The sequence below is a fragment of the Dysidea avara genome, chromosome 1 (assembly GCF_963678975.1).
Source record: "Dysidea avara chromosome 1, odDysAvar1.4, whole genome shotgun sequence".
NCBI lineage: Eukaryota > Metazoa > Porifera > Demospongiae > Dictyoceratida > Dysideidae > Dysidea > Dysidea avara.
In genome coordinates this window covers 36464660-36487021 of record NC_089272.1, presented here as the reverse complement: position 1 = coordinate 36487021, position 22362 = coordinate 36464660, and the positions used below count along the sequence as shown (strand labels likewise).

At 38.1% G+C, this 22362-nt stretch overlaps 1 protein-coding gene across 3 annotated transcripts in view; it reads right to left on the bottom strand.

The window, feature by feature from the left end:
* The window catches only part of LOC136263411 (neogenin-like), a 48915-nt gene extending 27350 nt beyond the window's left edge, over positions 1-21565 (bottom strand). For all 3 annotated transcript variants that reach the window (XM_066057938.1, XM_066057926.1, XM_066057931.1), the window contains exons 1-5: positions 21370-21565; positions 20894-20980; positions 10556-10617; positions 407-623; positions 92-213 (exon numbers count right to left, since the gene is read on the bottom strand). In XM_066057938.1, the coding sequence (XP_065914010.1) occupies positions 92-213; positions 407-623; positions 10556-10617; positions 20894-20980; positions 21370-21442 (561 nt within the window). In that variant the 5' untranslated portion in view covers positions 21443-21565. The remainder of the gene's footprint in view (positions 1-91; positions 214-406; positions 624-10555; positions 10618-20893; positions 20981-21369) is intronic.
* Positions 21566-22362: the final 797 nt, after the last annotated feature.

Below are 22362 nucleotides of genomic sequence, written 5' to 3'. Positions count from 1 at the left end.
CACACTATTACAAACGCACGCATGCAACACACGCATGCATGTACACATAGACAATGCAAACTACATGTAATCTACACACACACATACGTACCCGGTGTTGTAGTGTTGGACCATTCCAAGTGCCATTAGGTGGGGGATCCCAGGAAACTTGATACTGGCTAGCAGTGTTTCTCACTTTTGACACCCTGACATTTTGAGGTCTTCCAGAGGGTGCTGTGCATAGAGAAAATTAACATATTCCATGAAATACAGCTAACACTCTAGCATATATTTACATTAAGCATGTGTCACATAATACACCGAAGTACAGGACACACATAGTATACGTAAACACACACACGCATGCACGCACGCACGCACGCACACACTATACTACATACCCTACATGCACACAATATACACACACCAGCTCCAGTTGTTGTAAATGACGTAACTCGTGTACTACACAGCCCATAACCATCATCACAGCTTGGCCGAATGAGTACAGAATATGCTGTGAAAGGCCGTAATGTGGTCAACATTACACTGCTCGTCATCCGATCATCGATGCACAACACCTCGCGGTCTCCACCAACAAAATAATAGATGATACTATAGCCAGCGAAACTTGAGATTCCACTAGGCTAGAATACAGGTATACACAGGTAAGGAGTATATGTAATGTACTGTACACATATAGGCAGGTCCACTATGTACTTTTGTTCAAATTTAATGTGGATTAGCAAACCTATACATTTTGGGAAAGCTTAGATCATGGAGAATCTTAAAATCCATGTTTACATTTGCACAGATTTTTGCAAGGTCAGCATTTTTCTAAATGGCAGCCTATAAAGTAAGAAATTTCTAATACTTCAATTTTAAATTGACATAAAAATCAAATAATGAACCCAACAAACTTTCTGGTAACTTTTTTGTATGTCTATTCGTTGGAGGTGATAACTAATAAGAAAAATTAGAAGCTTTTTACAAAGGGAGTAGAGGAGCATCCACTATAATGCAATAATTAGTAATAGTTGATAGTAAAAGAATTGAGGAATAATTCCAGAGCTATTGAACAAAACCTAAAAGTAACCATTGCAAAGTATAAGTTTATCTTCCACTGAAACAGTGCAAACCTAAAAACAGCTGAAAAGATTAAGATACTCTAATAGAGCAGTCACTTACTCTAATAAAGCAGTCAACATTTAAGACCATATTTCTGATACAGTAGTCAATTGTATGAAACTTATAACTAATGTGCTTATGTTTGGCATACATTTTTAAGCAGATACATGGAAATACTAGGTGAATTTAATAGAAAGAATAAATGGAAACTACAGATTTTCACTTAAAATTTCCTTTGTGATTAGCAGATTCTTTGAAGTCATGCCAAGTAGGTAAGACAAGCATTACTAGGATTCTTCAGTGGATAAACAATGTCAAAGGGATGATGTAATAATACCCAAGCAGAGCTGAGGTGATAGTCACTTCATTCCTGTGGGGATGTTTATCCACTGAAGAATCTTTGCAATGCATGTATTAGTTATTATTTTGGACAATGGTTTGTCTGACTGGAGTTTCACTAGGAATACAAAAGTTTGTGGCTAGGATCACATGTGTATATGAATATTGCCAGAATAATAACTCTACATATCTTTCAAGTACCAAATCATTCTCTGTATACCATTGTTTAACAACTTGTACGTTATACTAGTGCCAGTTATTCTCAGAGCCTAGTTTGGAGAAGAATAGCTTGATCAACTGACATCTCTCATGAGTAAGCTTGCTTTATACATTAACTATAAGCTCCATAGCATTTGTTAAACCTAGTGTTGTTGTTTATTTAGTTCCTAGTACACCATGAGTAGCGAATTGGGAACAAGCTCTCCATGTTTTATAATAATTATTTCACGTAAAGAAATTGACTGGAAGCTGTGCATTATTTGTCAAGGGTCCAATCCCAACAAAGGAGTATTGGTTAAACATCCAAAACTGAATCATATCAGAAACTACTAGATGCAGTCAAAGAAAGGGCCAGCTTGCATGATGGAGTATATGTTGACATCCAAGGATACCTTGAAGAAATGAGCAGTGAAACGTTCATTGAAAACAAACCTGTGTGGCATCGCAACTGTTACTCTGATGCCACGAATACAATGTCCATACAATGAGCAAGGGATCATTTGCAACACTTTCTACTGGAATATATGCTGCAAAACGATGTGGGCATAAAAGAACACGATCTAAAATGGATGAAACTGAAACAGCAATTACAACCCCTAGCAGTTCAACACCCTTCACCAGATCTGTAACACAACCATTGAAAAAACTGCACTGTTTTTTTTTGTCAAATGAATGATGGCCAAGATTTGTTTACAGTACGAACTGAAAATGCTGGGGAGGAGCTCCAGAGAGCTGTTGAAATCTCACAGAATCAAGTACTGATGACACGTCTAAGTAATGCAATATCACCTGGAGATGCTCATGTAATTGATGTTCGATACCACAAGGCATGCTGGAGAATACATGTATTCCACGTACTAAGGAACGATGCTTTCAGTCAAGAGAAATATCCGCAGAATCCCCTGCCAATGCAGATACCATGCTTGATTGAATTGATCAACCTTGTAGATGTTCATACCCAAAGCAAAGCTCATCTCCCCATGGATGTTATTGAGACAACTTACATATCAATGCTTGGTGGAGGAGAAGAGGCACAAAAACACACTCCCACTCTGACAACGCAAGGGCTGAAGAATAAAATTCTTTCAGAATTTCCAACTGTGACATCAGTGAGACAGAAAGATAGAAGAAAACCTTATCTTCTTTACTGCCCTGCAGCATGCGAAGAAGGCATGGTGTGCTCTTCTTTAATGAATAATGACACAAATGAAGTAGAGAAGACAAGGATGATATACGACACAGCAAAAGTAGTATGTGATGGCATTATCAAATATGCTGAGGAGAAGGAGGAAAATAAGGTAATGACAGTATCCAGCACAAAGGAAGATGTTCCTTCTGAACTCTACAGCCTGATACGGTGGATTTTGGTAGGATCTGAGGTGCAGCTACAGACAGAAGTAAAGAATAGGACAGTAGATAGGTCTATTTTGACAGTTTGTCAGAATATAATGTATGCTTTCAAAACCAGGAGACAAATACAGCACAAGCAAAAGAAGTCCTCTGATACATTCCGGATACCACATTCACGAGAAAATCCATAGGTCCTTGGATTGGCACTCACTGTTCATCATGACACCAGGAATAAGATGCTGATGAATCTCCTCCACACACAAAACTACTGCATATCATCAAGAGTTAATAATAAGAGAGGAGAGTGTCTAACGCTGTAATAGATGATTGCACAGAAGTTAAATGGCTTCCTTTCTGTGTAACGTATAGCCTTCTAGTATTTGTTTGTTTCCTTACCGCAATTAGTTTAGCCGCACCGTGATGAATCCTCGAGAATATTCGAAGACTGAACTAAAGACTGAGCTGTATGTACAGGGAACAGTGCTCCTTCAATTGAAGAATGCTCAAAGGTAGGGTAACATGGCGACGCAGTGAAAATTCGAAGCGATACTCTGCCTTTGGTTCAGTGTTTATTGGTTTCTCAGATGCTCTCCGCCAGAGTTATCTTTGAGGTTAACAGCCACACTTCTTTACGCAACAGAGTGATGCTCTTCGTGGTGAACTTGAACATCGAGTTGAACGCACGCCCTTGTGTCTGGGATAGCCTTTGTGGTTAAATGCGAAAATATACTAGCCAGTCTGTACGTTACGCGGAAAAGAAGCCGTTTAACTTCTGCGCAATCATCTGTTACAGGACTATATGGCATTAGACACTCTCCTCTCTTATTATTAACTCCTGATATCATACAATCATACATTGCTCCTAGAAACAGCAATTGCCAATGCTGTTGTGGAAAACACCAAAATATTTGATGGGCTTTATGTGCCACCCTTTCTCAAGAAGGGAAGTTTTGTTTTCTTTGCTATTGACAGCATTGATTTTGCCGAGGACACTGCAGATGGCAAGAGAACAACACATGGTACAATCACAGCATTGTAGTGTATCAGGAGAACAGATAGCACCAAATCTGAAAATATGTGAAGCCCAAAACCTATCAGTTCTACCTTATTATGTACCCATTGAACCATGTGGTAAACCAAAACCTGGTACATATAAGAAGGAACATGAATTTAAGGTGAATTATGCAGGTGTTGCTGAATTGTATCAGTTGAACACTCTAGGGTGGATGATTTCATGTGCTCTTTCATCGCAATCAGCAGATAGTGAATCACCAGTAAAGATCCCAGGCTGGGCAGGCTACAAATCATTGATATCACCTGGTAAATCACTTACTCAGGTTGGTGCTTTGCCTATACTTCCAGAGGTTGCACATGAGTGGCCTACATTAATGACCGTGATGTTGCAAGCATCTCAGGTGAAGAGGTTCGTAGTTGGTGAAGGCCATCCAGCTGTCATAACCTTTGACATGGCACTGTATGAAAAGTCAATACAGCTACTAGATGGAAGACCTAACTTGAAAAATGAAATTTTTCTGAAACTTGGAGAACTGCATACTGTGATGGCTTCTCTGAGGGCTCTAGGAACCTCGATTGAAAATTCAGGCATTGATGATGCTTGGATTGAAGCGGATGTTTATGGACCCTCTACAACAAGGCGGATCCTCAAGTGCAGCCATTACAAGAGAACACTTCGTGCACATATCCATACATATATGGCTTTGTATGAACTTGTCTTAGAACAGTTCTCCACAGAGGTACCACACCTGAAGGAAGTTTGCTTGAGTCCATCAAAAGAACTACAGGATGCAGGGGCGTAGGGAGGGGGGTTCCGGGGGGTTCAGGAACCCCCCCTGTAAAATTTTGACTTGTGCAAGCAGGATTCTAACACACCATTTAGTGTGGCAGGACAAAATGAGTGAGTAATATAGTGTAATGGCACAGCACAACAATTGATAAAGCTCGCATTCATCTCTCAAGGAAGGATTTACAGAGGTAACATGAGCCTTAGGCTTCTTCAAAACTTGTTAAAAAGATCGATATACTCTAATAGAGCAGTCAGGTATATACTCTAATAGAGCAGTCAGGTTTATATTCTAATAGAGCAGTCAGGTATACTCTAATAGAACATGCATGTAAATATATCCATGTCCATATGAAGTTTTTCAGACATTCTAAGATTAAATGCAAAACTTAGCATGACCTTATACTGCTATAGCTTTGGTGTGCAGTGTTTAAAGATATAGAGCTCCAGTAGTTTATCACTTGTGTTATGCAAAATGAATTCATGCTATGCATATTTGTATAGTTATATTGTTTTGATTGTAAGTCATTCCATTTGTATCAGTGGATTCATGGGTCTTATACCACAGTGAGATAACTATCACTTACAGATTACTAGTATGTATCTCTATGTGTTATGCTGTCTATTTCCACTAGGTGGCTTTATCTAGTACTACCTTCATCGTGGGGCATTTATATGCATCACAATTAATGTACTTTGCGTAAAATATAGCAATTTGCTGAGTTTTGATTCATTAAAATATTGAAAGTCTCTCAGCGGCTGAGGGCTGCGCCCCCAGACCCCTGCTTCTGGTAACTCAATGCTGGTCTGGAACCCCCCTTCAAAAAATCCTGGCTATGCCCCTGGGATACATGCATCAACATGGCCTCTGGTGCAAGTGATGGCCCACAGTGTATCAGGATTGTCAACACCAGTCTGCTTCAAGTCCTATGTAGAGAAAAGGTAATGCAGCAGTTACAAATGTAGGAGGAACTGAAGTCAACCAATGCTATGTTTAAGTCATTGATGAATTACCTCCACCGGGTTGAAACAATCTTGTTTTTTGTTGAAGCATCCAGAAATGCTGATATTGCTCTCCATCTGGAAGCTGGAGAAGCACTGAGCAAACGTTTCTTTGCTTTTGATCGAATAAAATACAAACGGCTCTGGCCAAGATATATTGCTGACATGCATGAATTAAAGACCAACCACCCAGCTACATGGAAAGAACTTGAAGATGGAAATATATCTGTTACCAAGAGTGAGATACCATTTGTCTAAATAGGTGCTGACCATGCCTGTGAACACCTTAATAGAATGCTAAAGGTACATTCTGGCTTAGTAGGAATCTCAAATAATTCAAATGCCAGACAACAGCTCTTTTTGGCTTCTCCAGAAATGTCACATTTATCAAATGAATTTAAAGGGCAGTTTGAGCTCCAACTGAACAAGCCAGAAGGGAATCACGATGTACAAACTTCTGTTATCCGACAAGAACATCAAGCTGTTGACAAAATCAAAGCTGCAATACTGAGCCATGGTAATCCATTTGCTGCTGAAGGTAGCCAGATATACAATTTTATTACAAATGCATATGTGCCACAAGAATATGTTCCACAGATCTTAAATGCTGATGAAATTGGCCAGAAGCTGTATGAAAATTATGTTGCGGAACATATCAATGGGGACACTAGTCTTTGGGCACCAGTTAAAAAGCAGAACAACAAGATGTATATGTCTGGAAGCAAGAAGCTAAGTGTAAAGATCCGTGATCAGACAGTTGATATGAAAGAGACCAAAAATTTGTATGGCCGTCTAATGGCTTTGACTAGATCCAACAGGGACATTGATCAAAAGGATGCAGTTGGCAACTATGAATTTAGCCTGACTCCAAGAGCACTTTTTGGACCAGATGGGTCAATGTTGGCATGCACTGACAAGTCAAAATTGATACATATCCTTGAAATATTATCAAGCACAGTTAATACCAATGAGAGTTTGCCTACCAGTGAGCGGAATGATTGTTTATCTACATCTTTAATTACAAAGATTGCAATTGTTGATGGAATGGTTCTTGTCCAGAAGATGACACAAAATAAAAAAGGGACATTTGGCACAGTAAAAGATCTAGCTGAGAACTTCAATGACAGGCTCACAGGTTTGACAGCAGGATTTGATGAAGTTATACTGGTCTTTGATACATACAAACGTGACTCTTTGAAAGAGAAAACTAGAGAGAGACGCCAACAAGGAAAAACTCCAGTACAGTACAAGATAGAAGATGACACAAACATCAAACATATTCCCTTGACACGGTTTTTATCACATGTAAAAACAAAAGCTGATTTGACAGTATAATTTGCACAAGCAGTACTCAATCGTATAAAGCAAATTCACCACAGCTATTCATCACGTCAGCATCAGGTCAAACGAGAAGCAATAGAGACCTAAATTTTTAAAACATTAATCATGAAGAGGCTGACACAATCATGATCTGTCTGGCAGCAAAAGCATCACAGCAGTGTCCAAATGCAGAACCTGTGTTTTCCACTCCAGATACAGATGTTTTGGTTCTGGCTATAGGCCATTATGATAAACTCTGTAAAAGGTCATCAATTTCAATGGTATCAGGTATCATAGATATTCAACCAATATGGAGAGCTTTAGGCAAGGAAAAGGCTCAAGCTTTACTTATGTTCCATGCATTCACTGGAACTGACAATGTTGGAAAATTCTCAAGAAAAAGCAAAATGAAATGGTTTCAGCAGTACCTGAAAGTTGATGTAGACTTACCCAGAGCTTTGATGAAGCTACTAATTGCAGGTGAGCTTACACAAGAAGCGACAAAAGAACTAGAGAAGTTTGTTTACCTGAATTACTGTCCAAAGGGTGTTTGGATTACCAGTACACCTGGCATATGTTCTGCAAACAACTTGCAGAAAGTAACAAGTTGCCATTTACTATTGGTGCACTAGAAGAACATATAAAGCGTGTACGTTTGCAAAGTCGAGTATGGTACCAAGCCACTGTCATGCATCAGCAGCCTTTTGAACTGCTACAATTTGGCTACTATAAGGACACAGATGGTCAGTTGCTGCCAGTCACCACACAGGTTCTTCCTGCACCACAAGCCATTATTGAGTTGGTTAGATGCCAGTGTAAAACTAACTGCTCTACGCTAAAGTGTTCATGCCGATGCAACAACTTACCTTACACAGAACTGTGTTTGTGTGATACAGATGGAAAATGTACAAATGATGAAGATTCCATCTTTGAAAATAATAAGTGACAGTGATGATGATTATTAGGGATAGTCTGTTCACGTTTTTGAATTAGTGTAACTGTAGTTTTAATATAATTTATATATATATATATATATATGCACATAGCTATTGCATGTAACAAATTAAAATGAATAAGTAATATTGAGAATGTAAGACTCGTACGTATTATCACAACATTAAGGTTACATATACATGTAATGTTATTTGCTAAATAGACTACTTATGAGTTTCCTAGCAGTTTAAAAGGCTACTAATGCATTCCACATAGGTATGAAAATAGTATGGTTAATGCTTGTCGCAATTCTCTGTCAAAAACATGCTGACATTGAAAATTTGCATTTTATGGGCTGCCATTTTCAAGCTAAAATTGACTATCATGCTGGCATCTGTACAAATGTAAACAGTGATTTTCAGATTCTCCATGCTCCAAGCATTCCAAAAATGTATAGGTTTGCTAATCCCCATAAACTTTGAACGAAAGTCTTTTTTTTTGACATACTGTAGTGAACCTGACTAATACAGAAGACCAATTAATGTAAGTACAACAAATTGATAAAAATTCAGGTAACCGAGGGCTCATTAAACTTTTTCATTGATTGTGCAACTAGATATTATGGCAGAGGGATGTGCTTAATTCAACAACATAATTATGTGACGAAATCTGCAAAAAGGGGTTTATAGCCTTTCCAAGTTTCTAAATTTGAAGAGTCATTACTAGTGGTGGGCAACAGCAAAATTTCACAAGACAATCGATGGTAATGAAAATATCACAATAAAAGTATGTATAACGATAGTATCTGAATGACAGATCAGTGGTTAGCTGCTTGTACAATTGAGAATTTTGTGAACAAACTTGCTTATTTATTCATTGTTTACACCTAATCATTGCTCCTTTCTTGTGAAAATGCAAGAATACGGTCAAGGGTACATAATGCTGTATTTTTTATTATTATGTACTATTGATTTGGTTCATGAATAGAACTACTTAGTAGTCATTTAGAAGTGTTACATCCGTCACGATAGTGTAGAGGCTAAATATCATGATATGATTTGAAAATCAATATCACGATACTCAATATTCTTTTACTATTGCCCAGCTCTAATCATAACTCATCATGTATTCAACCTATTGTGTTAACATTACAACCAGGAACAGTGCTATGTTAGTAGTATAAGGTGACCAAATTTCAGGCAGGTACCAAACACAAAAGTCAAGTTATGGATTGCCAAGTACATGCAACTGGAAAGGCTATAAGATCCCTTTTCACAGATCCGGTCACATATAATATTTCCAATGAGATTTTTTCAAATCATCAAATTACTAAACATGTGCCCAATATAGGTCTATACTGTATATACAGTTTGTATAGTAAGTTGCCATTCAACGTTGGTCACCTAAGGAGAAAAACATGAACACCAAGTACTGTCTATATAGCAAAGTCAAGCTATGTACATGCTGCATTGCTTCTTTCACAAATAATTTGCATACTTTATTAAACACAATTTTCCACATGCCATACTAAAATAAGTATTAATACACATTCTACAAGTTAACTTGAGATGGTATGATATTTCAGTTTGTCTACATACGTATGTGTATGATCATCCATGCTGAAACAATTACTAGGTGTTCAAATACTTATTACTAAGAGCAGCTGTATTAATGAAATACTTGGTTAGCCCACTCACCGCCACAACCGTCCTATGGGTGAATCAATTATAAATGCCCATAGCATAACTTTCTAAGTGCTCTGTAAGTTCTGTTGGTAGCCCCTGCACTTATCCTGTAATGGTCACACTCTTAAGTGATGGGAACAAGGATAACTGGTCCCTTGTGTACTATTGTGGGTAAGATAAAAATTTTTGATTGCTGCTTCTTCACTGTGATAATAGCACAAAGAGAAATAGTAAGGAGATAGATTACATAGTTTAGAATAATGTGTTGCTACTTTCGTATGTGTCGTATCAGTGCATTTCACATCAACTATTTGTTGTACCTTTGCAGAATCAGACCAAAATGGTAACTTACGTATGAAGATTCAGTAGGAACTTTATAGCTACTACAGTGGGACCAAGCTGGTCACCTATGGCCCAACATATTTTGGCCCCATACAATAAGCAAGTGGCTGAAGTCTTCACTTGAGAAATTAAGTTGACCTCTATAGAGGGGCAGCCTTACTAAGGACAGGTTTCACTTCACTTAGAATTCAATGGCTTATTGTACGACATAATTATATATATAATATATACGAACGTACACTGGTACCATATAGTTAGTACTTTATGTGTGAGTAGTTGATGATTGTCAACATTTGAGAGTATTGGAATAATTTATCGTATGTCATTATAGATTGTTCTAGTTATGTACATGTACAATGAGTGCACCTTTTCACGAATCAGTTATACCATACATATTGCATACTACACTGCATGCGTGTAAGCAGTGTGTGCAGTGGTATGTATCTATAAAGGAACTTACATCCCACCGTAAGGTGGCTGATCTATCAGCAATATTTGATACTTGTAGTTCTGGAGGTGATGCTACAATGGGGTAATACAGAAGTGCTGTTAAAACTATTTTACAAATACAAACACACACATACACACACATAATTTACCACACATACTCTCATATTTTATAATCACATGTTAAAATACTTCCATCATCTTGTGTTTGATGTATGTACACTGTATTATGCCAACTGCTCTGGTGTTCAACCACAGCAAAATGAGTTCGACAGGTTTCCTGTGATGAATTTAGTTCAAGCAAGACAAGGAAAGACTTGCATGAATATAATGGCATCTCTCTTAAACAAACTCAGTGCTCATCAATGATTTTGTTATAACCTGTGGTGATAAAGAGAGCGGCAAAGAGCATTGTCAGCATTGGCATTAGTTTCTTAGACAAAGTGAAAACCTCTTTTAATTTGTCTTGTATGCATATACAAACTCTAACACCGACTTTAGGTACACTTTAGAAACACTCATTGCCTTCACACGCTACTAATCCACATGCATGTACGCACATATTACAAACATGTATGTGCACACACAGGCACAGATACACAGACACTAGTAGTGTACAGCCAGCAGGTGGCACTACTAATAAAGATTACTGTAGCAATGATCAATAGTATGATTCAATTACACTATATTACACTGGGTGTAACAGTGATCATGTAACCAATGCATCAGAGGGTATTCTCCCACCAAAAGACTGATATGACCAAGTTGGATGGTTTCCACTTAGACAACATACAACACAGATAACCTATAACCCAAGGAACACTAGGTCTCTCTTGTGTTTGCTTGGTATATGTACTAATGCATTGGAATACTGGGGAAGATTGAATTGGAAACGTTGCCAAAATTAATAAGCTACTGTAGCTTGTACAAAGTATTGTGTTCATTTAATTATTACAGTTCGTATAATGCAGAAAGGGGGGATTATGTCTACTCCACAAATTGTGAAGTATGTGTGCATGTGCACTCACACTCTGGGGGTAAAGTATGAGGATACATACACTATACAACGATCACAGAAATTTTTAATAAGCACCTCAATAACAGTACTGAACAAACATCACATGTCTGCAACTGCAATTATCTTAGCAATATAACTCAAAAGTTAAACATGACGGACATTATGGACAACCTCGATTGGTATATAAATATCAAACAGTACTGTTTAAGTAGGGATCCGGGTGGATTTGGCGCGCACCTCAAATTTCAATCCCTCAAAAATCATCCTAGAAATATCTCACGCAGCAAATAAACCTTTTACTAAAGAGTCTTCAAGTTTCTAACTTTATTTCTAGCGTTATATATCAGGAAACGACCAGGGGCGTAGCTGGCCAGAAGGTGATGGAGGGGCAGGCATGCCCCCACGAAACATTCAAAATCATTCATGATTGCAAAAAAAAGCTAATAACCCAATGGTGGGCTAGCCAACATATGGTGTTGTATTATTACAGCTTAAACAACTAGCTACGTAACTATTTCAGTACTGACTGCTTCCAATCGAGGTAGCTACATTCGTCGAGCATCATCGCACGTGCCACAACTGTACTCCAACAAATTCATCCACAGTCCCGTAGAGCTAATACTTTAGTGCAAATACAAACGTTAGCCACAGACTGTGCTGCAGTCCTAGCACACTGCTGACAGGATGACGTATTCACTCACTTCACTCGGCGAAATTCAAATGCCATGTATTGCATGAAATCCCACCTGTCTTGCTAGCAGAACTTGTAAGCTTGACTGATCCACCTGACTGACTGACAAAGTAAAAACAGACTGCACTGCCGTACGTACAAAGGTCCAGTGTGATCGACTCGATAATGGTACATTTATTTAGCTAACGCTTTGACCTCGTAGGCAGTAGGTTCATAGCCTCATCTGGTCTCCTTTGTCACTTGTGAGTTGTGACTCCTGCCGAGGAGAAACGGGTTACTCTTTTAGATTCAAAAATGTTCTATCACGCGAGTAATCTAGGCTAAATATAGAAGTATGTCTCTAACATTTTCGTTCGATGGATTCACGAGCGAGTTGAATGTTGTATAGAAGTATGTCTCTAATATTTTCGTTCGATGGATTCACGAGCGAGTTGAATGTTGTGTGTGCACATTCACTAGCAACCCCTGGTGATACCGCGTAGTAGTGTACATAATTTACAGGCATTTGCGTGTCGGTTTAATACTGGTAAACTTGTGACGAAGGTTTTAAAAAAATCATTTAGTGATGGGGGGGCAAATGCCCCCCCCCCCCCCCCCCCCTTAGCTACGCCTCTGGAAACGACTAGAAAAGTGCTGGAATTTTATTTCTAAAAAATCGCTAAAACAGAAATTTTCGTCTGCCTGCCAGCCAGCCTGCCAGCCTGACCACATTCGCAAGGCTACAGGCCAAATGAAGCAGCGAAGGATCACCATTCTTTGCCACAATATTTAACTCGCTGCTGGGATGTGCCTTTTCGGGTTCCGACGAGTGTCTGCCTTCTGCGCTTTGCCTTTCCTTTTATCTTCAATTACGGATCGTCTTCTTCTTTTTCAGTCACGGAGGCGTTAATAATTCGTATCGACACTTTCCTTAGAGCAGCCGTATTCGGACGCCAGAAAACTAATAACGGATTCCGTACTGTAAGGGCAAGTAGATGCTTGTATAGCAACACTTGCAAAGCGATCAAACAGCCTAGCGAAGTAAGCGCAATAATAACACACTGCCACGCCCTTATCAATCAGAGCGCGCGCTCGTACTTAACGATCAGTGGACCACGCCCATTATTAATGATCCAGCTGTAACTAATTGTAGAAAACAGGAGATAGAAACCCTGCATGCCTTTCAATTTAGTAAATGAGCAGCTTGCATAAAGCAAGCAGCAAGATCGAGATACTCTAATAGAGCAGTCAGTGCCAAAGATCAATAATAGCTATATACCTATACCCAAAAAAAGTTAACAAACTAGTGAATTTAAAAATTGTTAATTTAGAAATGGAAGTAGGGATCAAGCGATAAAAACTACTGAAACAAGTGATTTGAATGATGGCAACTATTACAACATAGCTTTGTGGGGAAATTCCTACTTTGGCATTGAACATATATGGTGAGGTGGTGAGATGCCAATGTAAGGATTTCCCCACAAAGCTATGTTGTAATAGTTGCCATCATTCAAATCACTTGTTTCAGTAGTTTTTATCGCTTGATCCCTACTTCCATTTCTAAATTAACAATTTTTAAATTCATAATATTAAACATAGGACATTACAGGACCCTAAGTTAGTTGGTGTCATGTGTATTGTAACAAAGCACACCATGAGAAACACAGCGGCACTTTGTAACAACATTTCAGTTATATCATTGCTTGAATAGAATAAAAGCATTACACCCTATACATACCAGTGCATACATCTTGCTGGAAAAATCTATGAAAGTTAGTATACTTAAAAAGTTTTTCAGAAGCAAGAACAAAAGAAAAAAATATTGTATAGATTCACAAAGTTCTACTGATCTACAGTCAAAGTTGTCTGATTAGATCTACAAAGTTTTGGTGGATGGCAAGTGATCATGAAGTGAAGTGGTCCAAAACAATGTGGTCTAAGTTAAAAGGGCTCACTTATGACAACTCAGTTAGGTGGCAGTAATCTAATTACTAACAGACATATTCCACTGATCACTGACTGTTTGTGGTTATGGTGTCACTATGGTTACCAGTTTCATCTCTCTGTGTGGTCAAGGAAAGCTGAAGCTCCAAGGCTAGAATATAGTAATACCAGGCTGACCACAATATTGAGGATATACAGTAGTTTAGTTCCTAAGGCAGCTGTTTGTAGGGAACATGATGGCACAACATAGCACAATATCCTGAGTAGCCTGCCTACAGGCTCACTGGTGATGTTCTTAATATTAAAAAGTTTAATACACGTTGCTGTAAGATGGCTACTTTGTGTAACATGTGCCTATTCACATTGTGCAAAAGAGTAACAAAAAAGTTGTAACTTACAATAAACGAAAAACCGTTAAATGGTTTGTAGTATGGCTCTTTGTAAGTTACACAAACCAAGACCATTGAGATACATGTAATGTCTACTAGCTTAACAGTTTCTCAATTACATCTACATGAAGTCCACAATTAAACATTTCACACTAAACATTTCACACTAAACTATAAACACACAATGTTTGATAACAGAAGTGATGTACACATAGAGCAAGACAGAATTGTGAGAACCAAAACATTCCGTTTTCACTACTCATTATTCAGCTAACAATCTCCCTCTTATCACTCTTGTAGAGTTACCAGTCAAGCGTGTCAACCACGAATTAGGTAGCTACATTGTAACAGACCACATCCTGGTCACCAGTACTACCAAATCACACAATGACCTCATATAGACTAAGTGATGTGCATAGCACATGCGTGAGATAAAGCCATGGCCTTGTTTAGCGGTAACATACATTATGAAAACAAAGACAAAATGTAGATGTTGGCTTTTATAAAAAACCACATGAGAGAGGTAATCTTATTCATGCACACACCACAACTCAGAGGGATCAAAGGACTTTGTATAATATACCTCATCATTGAGAAGTACTTGTGACTGATAATAATTCCAGACAAATACTAGCAGCTCTTAGAAAATTGTGAAAAGTGTGGGAATTTGGTCCTCTCAAATAAACAATTAAGGCACATTTTTGTATGCATGTCACCCACATTACACAGCCAAAGGCAATTTAATAAAGTCATGGGCTACATGTAAGTGTAGTTGTTAAAACTGAACTGACAGCAGACAATAATAAAATATTTCTTGATGGCTAAATCACACACAACACTCATCACCAAAGGAGTCCCATTGGTTTAGTATAGGTAAGACATGCATTGCTAGGAGTCTTCAGTGGATAAACAACCTGAAGGAATGATGTAATAATCACCGAGGCAGAGCCGAGGTGATTATTACATCATTCCTGAGGGGTGTTTATCCACTGAAGAATCCTAGCAATGTATGTCTTAGTAATTTAGACAATGGCCTGTGGTGACTGGAATTTTGTTATGAACCCACAAAGTATGCAATTTGTTTGTTGAAGTTTGTGGCTAGGTGTCTTACTAGGGGGAGTGTATAAACAGTGGAATGGACTACTGGAATTGTGGAATACTGGAATGGAATTTTTTAAAATTCAATATCATTTTTTACATCCAAATAAGTACATCTCCTCCCCTTATGTAAGCAAATAAATAGGATTCCCCTTGAAGTCAGCATACTTTAAAATTTTCCTCACCACAACACTTGTATGACTTCTAACTCAATACTTTATTACTTGTGTGAAACTAACTGTGAGTATGCAACATGGAACTGCCACAATGAACTTTGGCTTAAATTTTGTTTTCTGACATAATTGTGGAAAAGGCTCGTTGTAAATGCTTACAAGATAGTCGCACTTCACTTTTCCCAATGATTTTTGCTTAGGTTCCTAGGTTAGTGGTAAACACCTCATACAGGCTCTGCCTTCTGTGCTCACCCTCCAGTGCCTAACTGGTAAAGTTGATAATAAATGAATACTTCATTGTACAGTGAATGTACTTTTACAATGCATTCATGTAATCAGCTGGCTAGCTAACTGTTTACCATTTGGGAACAAGGGTTAAGTCAGGAGTCTTCTTGGTATTCCCAATAAACTGCTATTGTGCATGTTCATAACTGACTTTACGCTACAATATATTGGTAAACTTTGTCTATGGTGAGGTGAAATATGCTAAATAAGCTGACTTCAAGGGAAATCCTATTTATTTGCATACATAAGGGGAGGAATTGTACTTATTTGGATGTAAAAAATGATATTGAACTTTAAAGAATTCCATTCCACCATTCCAGTATTCCACCATTCCAGTATTCCATTCCACTGTTTATACACTCCCCTTACTAGGTTCCACCTGTTTACAGTTGTCTTACTAGAATAAAAACCCTGCATACTTTGCAAATATCAAAGCATTCTTGACATGCTATTGTCTAATAACACTAAACACAGACACCACGTGTATTTATTGTGCAGTAACCATGATGATGGGCAATGACTTAACAACACATACTTATGAGTCATGAAAACACTTGAATCATTAGTGTGTTATAAGTGTTATTATAACCATGGCAAAAGACATGCACTGTTAAAATTTAGGTGCTACCATGACACGTATGATTTTCTAAAAGTCAAGGGGGTGTTGTTGCAACACCCTTAATTGTTCATTGGAAACCCTAAACAGACCTCACGATAAGGTGTAATGTACATGTAATCGCATACAGTTACTAACACTGTTAGAAGTGTGGCAGAAACACTTGACTGCAATTTATTTATGGGCCAAGTGATTTATTGACCCCCATGACAACAGCACCTGCCCTGAATTATCACGCAAGATGAACACCTGCAGTTTCAAGTGAAATATAATAGTAGCTATTAATAGCATCAGATTTTACAAAACTGATACAAATTGCACATCAGACAAAATCAAATACCAGAGTATAACCATACTACCATACTAGTTCATGGTTTTAAGCTCAAACTACTTGACACTGGCTTTAATGGTGCAGGTGGTGTGAAAAGTTTAATGGAAATTTCTGGCCTTGGTAAGGTTGACTGTCTTGGGTTGACAGGAATTGGTGGATGGCCTATTTTAGTTGCCCAACATATTATTCTGTGTTGATAATTGATTTTGCTGCATATATACCAGGCACTTGGGAGCCAGCACAGTTCTGTAACCTCATGCATGTCTGGATTTCAATTGCAGTCTTTATTTCCCACTCCTCTACAGCCCACCTTCCACTCCTTTGTGAGCAGCTGTGATTCTACCTTCACTACAAAAAAAGTGTCATGTGTATGCGATATGCTCCAAACATGTTGTACATAGCGTGAACTCCTGTGGTGTATGTGATGTGTAGGAGATGATAGTTCAAATTTGCCTCATTAAATAGCAAATGTGAACTATTATCTCCTACATATTACTTACCCCACCTAAGCACATTTCATGCATATCACATTTAGTCACTGAATGCACTTGTGGACTGTGCTGTAAACAGCCCCTGAACACCAATCAAGACATTATCTAATTCATCGCATATGCACAAATATGCATTTTACTGTAGTGAGCTAGCTAGCTCACTCATTAAAGTTGTCTGATTTTCTTTCTTATTTGGCAGAAATACTACAAGTATCTAAAAGGTAATAAATTGATGTATCTCTGGTGTAATTTCATATGTGCATGTGCTTTGGCAATTTTAAATCTAAACCATTTATCTCAAAACTTCTAAAATAAATATGTGACCGGATTTGACAAAACAAGGCTTCCACACACATCCAATTTTCTGACTTTAACCAGCTGTAACTTGACTACTCAGCAATCTATTGGTCTAACATTTGCACAAAGTCCTTCCATAGCATAGTAAAATATCAGTTCAAAATTGGAAACTAATGGCATACTCCTACATAATGAATGAGTTATGGTACTTCAAAGTCATAAAGTGGATGTGCGTGTAAGCCTTATTTTGTCAAATTCGGTCATTAATATGGATTGGTTTTCCAAACAATAGCTGCATAAATGCTTTTACATTGTGCTAAAGGAAATTTGTTTACTATGCATGAAGTGCTGCACTTCTGTATAATTATGATAATCAATACAACTATATTTCATTGATGAGGTGTAATGGGAACAACCTTTGTACCTACAAGGGTGTTTCTGTGAATGAAATCCCACAATTAAAAGTTTCTTTGGTAGTTACGTTATAAGTACAAATTGCAACTTACATATAAAGTGTAGAAAGACAAGCAAGTAAGTATACTTGTAATCATGTTGAATTACTGTATTTCACAGGTCATAATATGTGTTTCCTAAATATATCATCAATGAAAATGAAGGTATAGGAGGCGATCCACCCCCACGAAAGTGTCGGAAATTAACAGTGTACCCCACCACACAACCTGGATTTACACCTCTTGTAGCACTTTTACACTCTGGTGTTATATTTCTTGCAGCACCTTAGCACTCTTCTTTCACACCCTCTAAGTGTCACCACAGCATCCTTTTCTAACACCTGAAGGGAGTTGTTTTTAAACATGCAACTGGACACCCCTAAAGGTGCTTTTGGTACACCTGAATTTTAACAGTGTGAGGAGACACACACATACACACACGCGCATGTACAAAAAAGTAAGCCCTCAGATACCACGTCAGCACATTCTGTCAAAACACTGAAAAAACCTGTAAGTACAGTAGGCAATCCTCCTGGGACAGGACCATTATCCCACAGGAGGCTTCACAGGTAAACATGTTGGCACCAGAAGTCCCAACAACCTGGATGTTCACCCACGAGGACTGTGGCCATTTGCTTACCCAGTTAACACCACATACCCAATGATGTTACAGCTAGGTGGGCTGCTGCATCAGTCAACACCAGGTTCCCATTAAACAGCTGGGTATACACACACATACACATGCATGCACACACTCATGCGTGTACACACATCCAATGTCTAGTCTCATTAAATGGGAAGCTCGGAAGAAAAGAAAGTAAACTCTATATAACTCTAAATTACTATAAACTCTATATTTCAGTCTGTACATGTACATAGTTCTTGATGAGAATTTCCCTTTACCCAACAACATTCAGGATAAGCTGATTCCCAGACCTTGTAGGATTTTAAATACCTTTGTTAATGAGTGATAATTATATTTGAAAAAAGAATCCATATACCTCAGCTATCAAGAGTCACCATGTACATCAATGAACACAAAAACTAAAATGGGCTACCATTCATCTCTACAAGCAATGGATTCTGACTAGCCTTAACTTTTCATTGGCTATCAATTACATGTATAGTACATCCACATTGCTAATTCATTGAGCAGTAATTGCAAGATGTTCTTTCCGTGACTAAAAAGGAAATCTTATTATTGAAGTACAAATTAAAGCATTTGAGTACCAAGAAATTGATTTAGCAGACACATCATTTATTTCAAGCTACTGTAATTTCATTGACATTAAACAGTGGCGGATCCAGGATGGGGCATTTGGGGCAAATGCCCCCCCCCCTTCAAGAAATTGCATACAAGATCGATATACTCTAATAGAGCAGTCAATTACTCCAATAAAGCAGTCACAATGTTCATGAGGCAGTGTAGCTTACCTATGAAGCTACAAATAGGATTTTATTTTACATAACAGACGTGATATAGTAGGTAAGGATAACTAGCTATTATTGTTGTGACCTTTTTTTTTTTTTTTTTTTGGGTCTTCAACTGGTTTTCAGCAAGTTTTTTTGGTCTTCAACTGATTTTCAGAAAGGTGCCCCCCCTCTTTCGAAACTCTGGATCCGCCCCTGTTAAGACATATATAATTCACACATATTTAGTTAGCACACCGCTCAAGTTTACATTTTTATTCATGTACAAATTATGTGTACAGGTCAACTATGCATGTACGATGATGTATTACACCACATTATATCATTACATTGTCATCCTTCATGTGCCACACACATAGCAAAGAAATTTAGTCGCAACTCACAAGAACTACAAACACTCATCACTGATAAAATCAAGCCTAACACACCCAGCAATTTCATAGTACAACAATTCTAAATCAAATCATTTCACTAGTGCATAGGCACTCACAAGAGCAGATCTATTATGATTCTCACCCCACACAGAATTTGTCACGAAATGTTACATGGCAAAATGTTAGTGGAGTGGGAATCCCTAATTTTTTTATGGCCAACTCTCAACCACCTGGTATTTTGTAAAACCAAAAAGAAAACACAGCCCACAAAAATTGAATTCATAACACCAAAAAATGTGTATTCACCATAATTATACCAACACTACAGTTCCCATATGTGGTTGCATTTGTATACATAACTACATACCAGGATGCTACAGTACATAGTAATGGTCTATTGTGTCTGAAGAATGCATTAGAGTGAAAATATTCATGCAGTATTAATGAAGAAAAGAAATTCATTTAGCAAACTATTAGATTAGAGAATGCTGAGGGAGGTGTAGAGATATTCATGAAGATGATGACCAATTCAAAATAAACCTCCTATTCTCACACACAAGTCACACATTGGATTCTTTCATTACTACATAGCTCAGCAGTTTAATGATTTGTTAGCACACATTGAATATTCATACACTCAACTACATAAACCAAACATCTGCTACTAGCAATGTAGAGTCATGCTGGTAATGTAATACAGTTTATATAATAGTGTATATACATACATTGTAGGTGTTTTACACTATACTAACACAGTGAACAAACATGTGCACTGCACACACCTCTTGTACAATTACAATCCAAGTCATTACCACGTGGACAGTTATCACAATCAGCTGCAAGTAATCTTTCTTGTTCAGTACACTCGTCTACAAAACAAAGCACAGGACATCATAAACTGGACGGCTTGCACTGTATACATACACAGTGGCGGATCCGGGGAGGGGGGAGACGTACCCCCCCCCCATCCCTTTCAATTAAAATAGCATACAAGATTGAGATACTCTAATAGAGCAGTCACAGTGTTCATGAGGCAGTGTAACTTAACTATGAAGCTATGAATAAGGATCTGAATATACTTTATAACAGATACATTTGTTAAAGGGCAGCCATTGTTGCTGTGACCTTTTTTTTTTTTTGGTCTTCAACTTTTCAGCAAAGTGTACCCCCCTTTCCAAACTCTGGATCCGCCCCTGATACGGTTGTGATAGTACAGATGTGATGCTTAAAAATGGCACAATAACCGTCATTTGCTTACTTTGCGAGTTGGCTATCGCAACTAGCGACCACGCACTAGCGAGATACAATACCAGTCTACTAATCCGCTTCATTCTAATACTCTACGATGAAAATACAAAGCTCTACGGCTACCACCAACGAAACAGAGAAGCACTTTGTTTCATCGACTGCCCTTAATTCGATAAAATATCCGGAGATAGGTTGTTGTTTACCAAGTTACCGTAGGGCAAAAATTTTTCGTGGTATTAAATTTTCGTGGATTAGCGAAACCATACTATTATTATAATATATGTAATTTTCGTGCATGGTATTAAATACATTTTCGTGTCTATTGATCACGTAATTTCGTCACATTTCGTAGATCAGCTAGTTACCGACCCAATTCTCCTTTCGGGTCAGGGAGCACAAAATTCTTCCTCTTAAAATTCTGCAGCAGAGATATCTAGCAGCTGGAAAAAGATATTAAACCACTTAAACAATCTTAATTAGTTTCACATTACGCGTGGGCTGAAAAATCACTAATTTTCGTGGATGTTTTTCAAGTTGCACCACGAAAATTATTATCCCACGAAAATTTCTTGCCTTACGGTATTTGAAATCCACAATGCGGCGGTTTGTCTCGCCATAGATACCGAGTCTTTGTGTTAGGCGCAATCTGTGGTAGAGTATAATTTACGGACCGGACCGGACTAGCGGACCAGTCCTGATCCGTAGTATAATTCCCGGACTACAACTACAGTTATAAATTACGGACTGGACCATTGCGCATGCAGCTACTGTCAGCTACGCTTCAGACCGCTTCGAGCTGCACGGCGACTACTGAGGTCTATCCAATTAATGAGTCCAATTAATAATAGACAGTAATTAGCAATGAAACAATTGCTTCAGTGCTTGTCAGTTACTCTCTGGCGATATAATGCCAAAATGATCCTGAGGCTTATGCCCTGAAGATGGCATAGGCTTGTTGAACTAAGTTATTAATTAAGGTTGTTTTGTATGATGGATAGCTAAA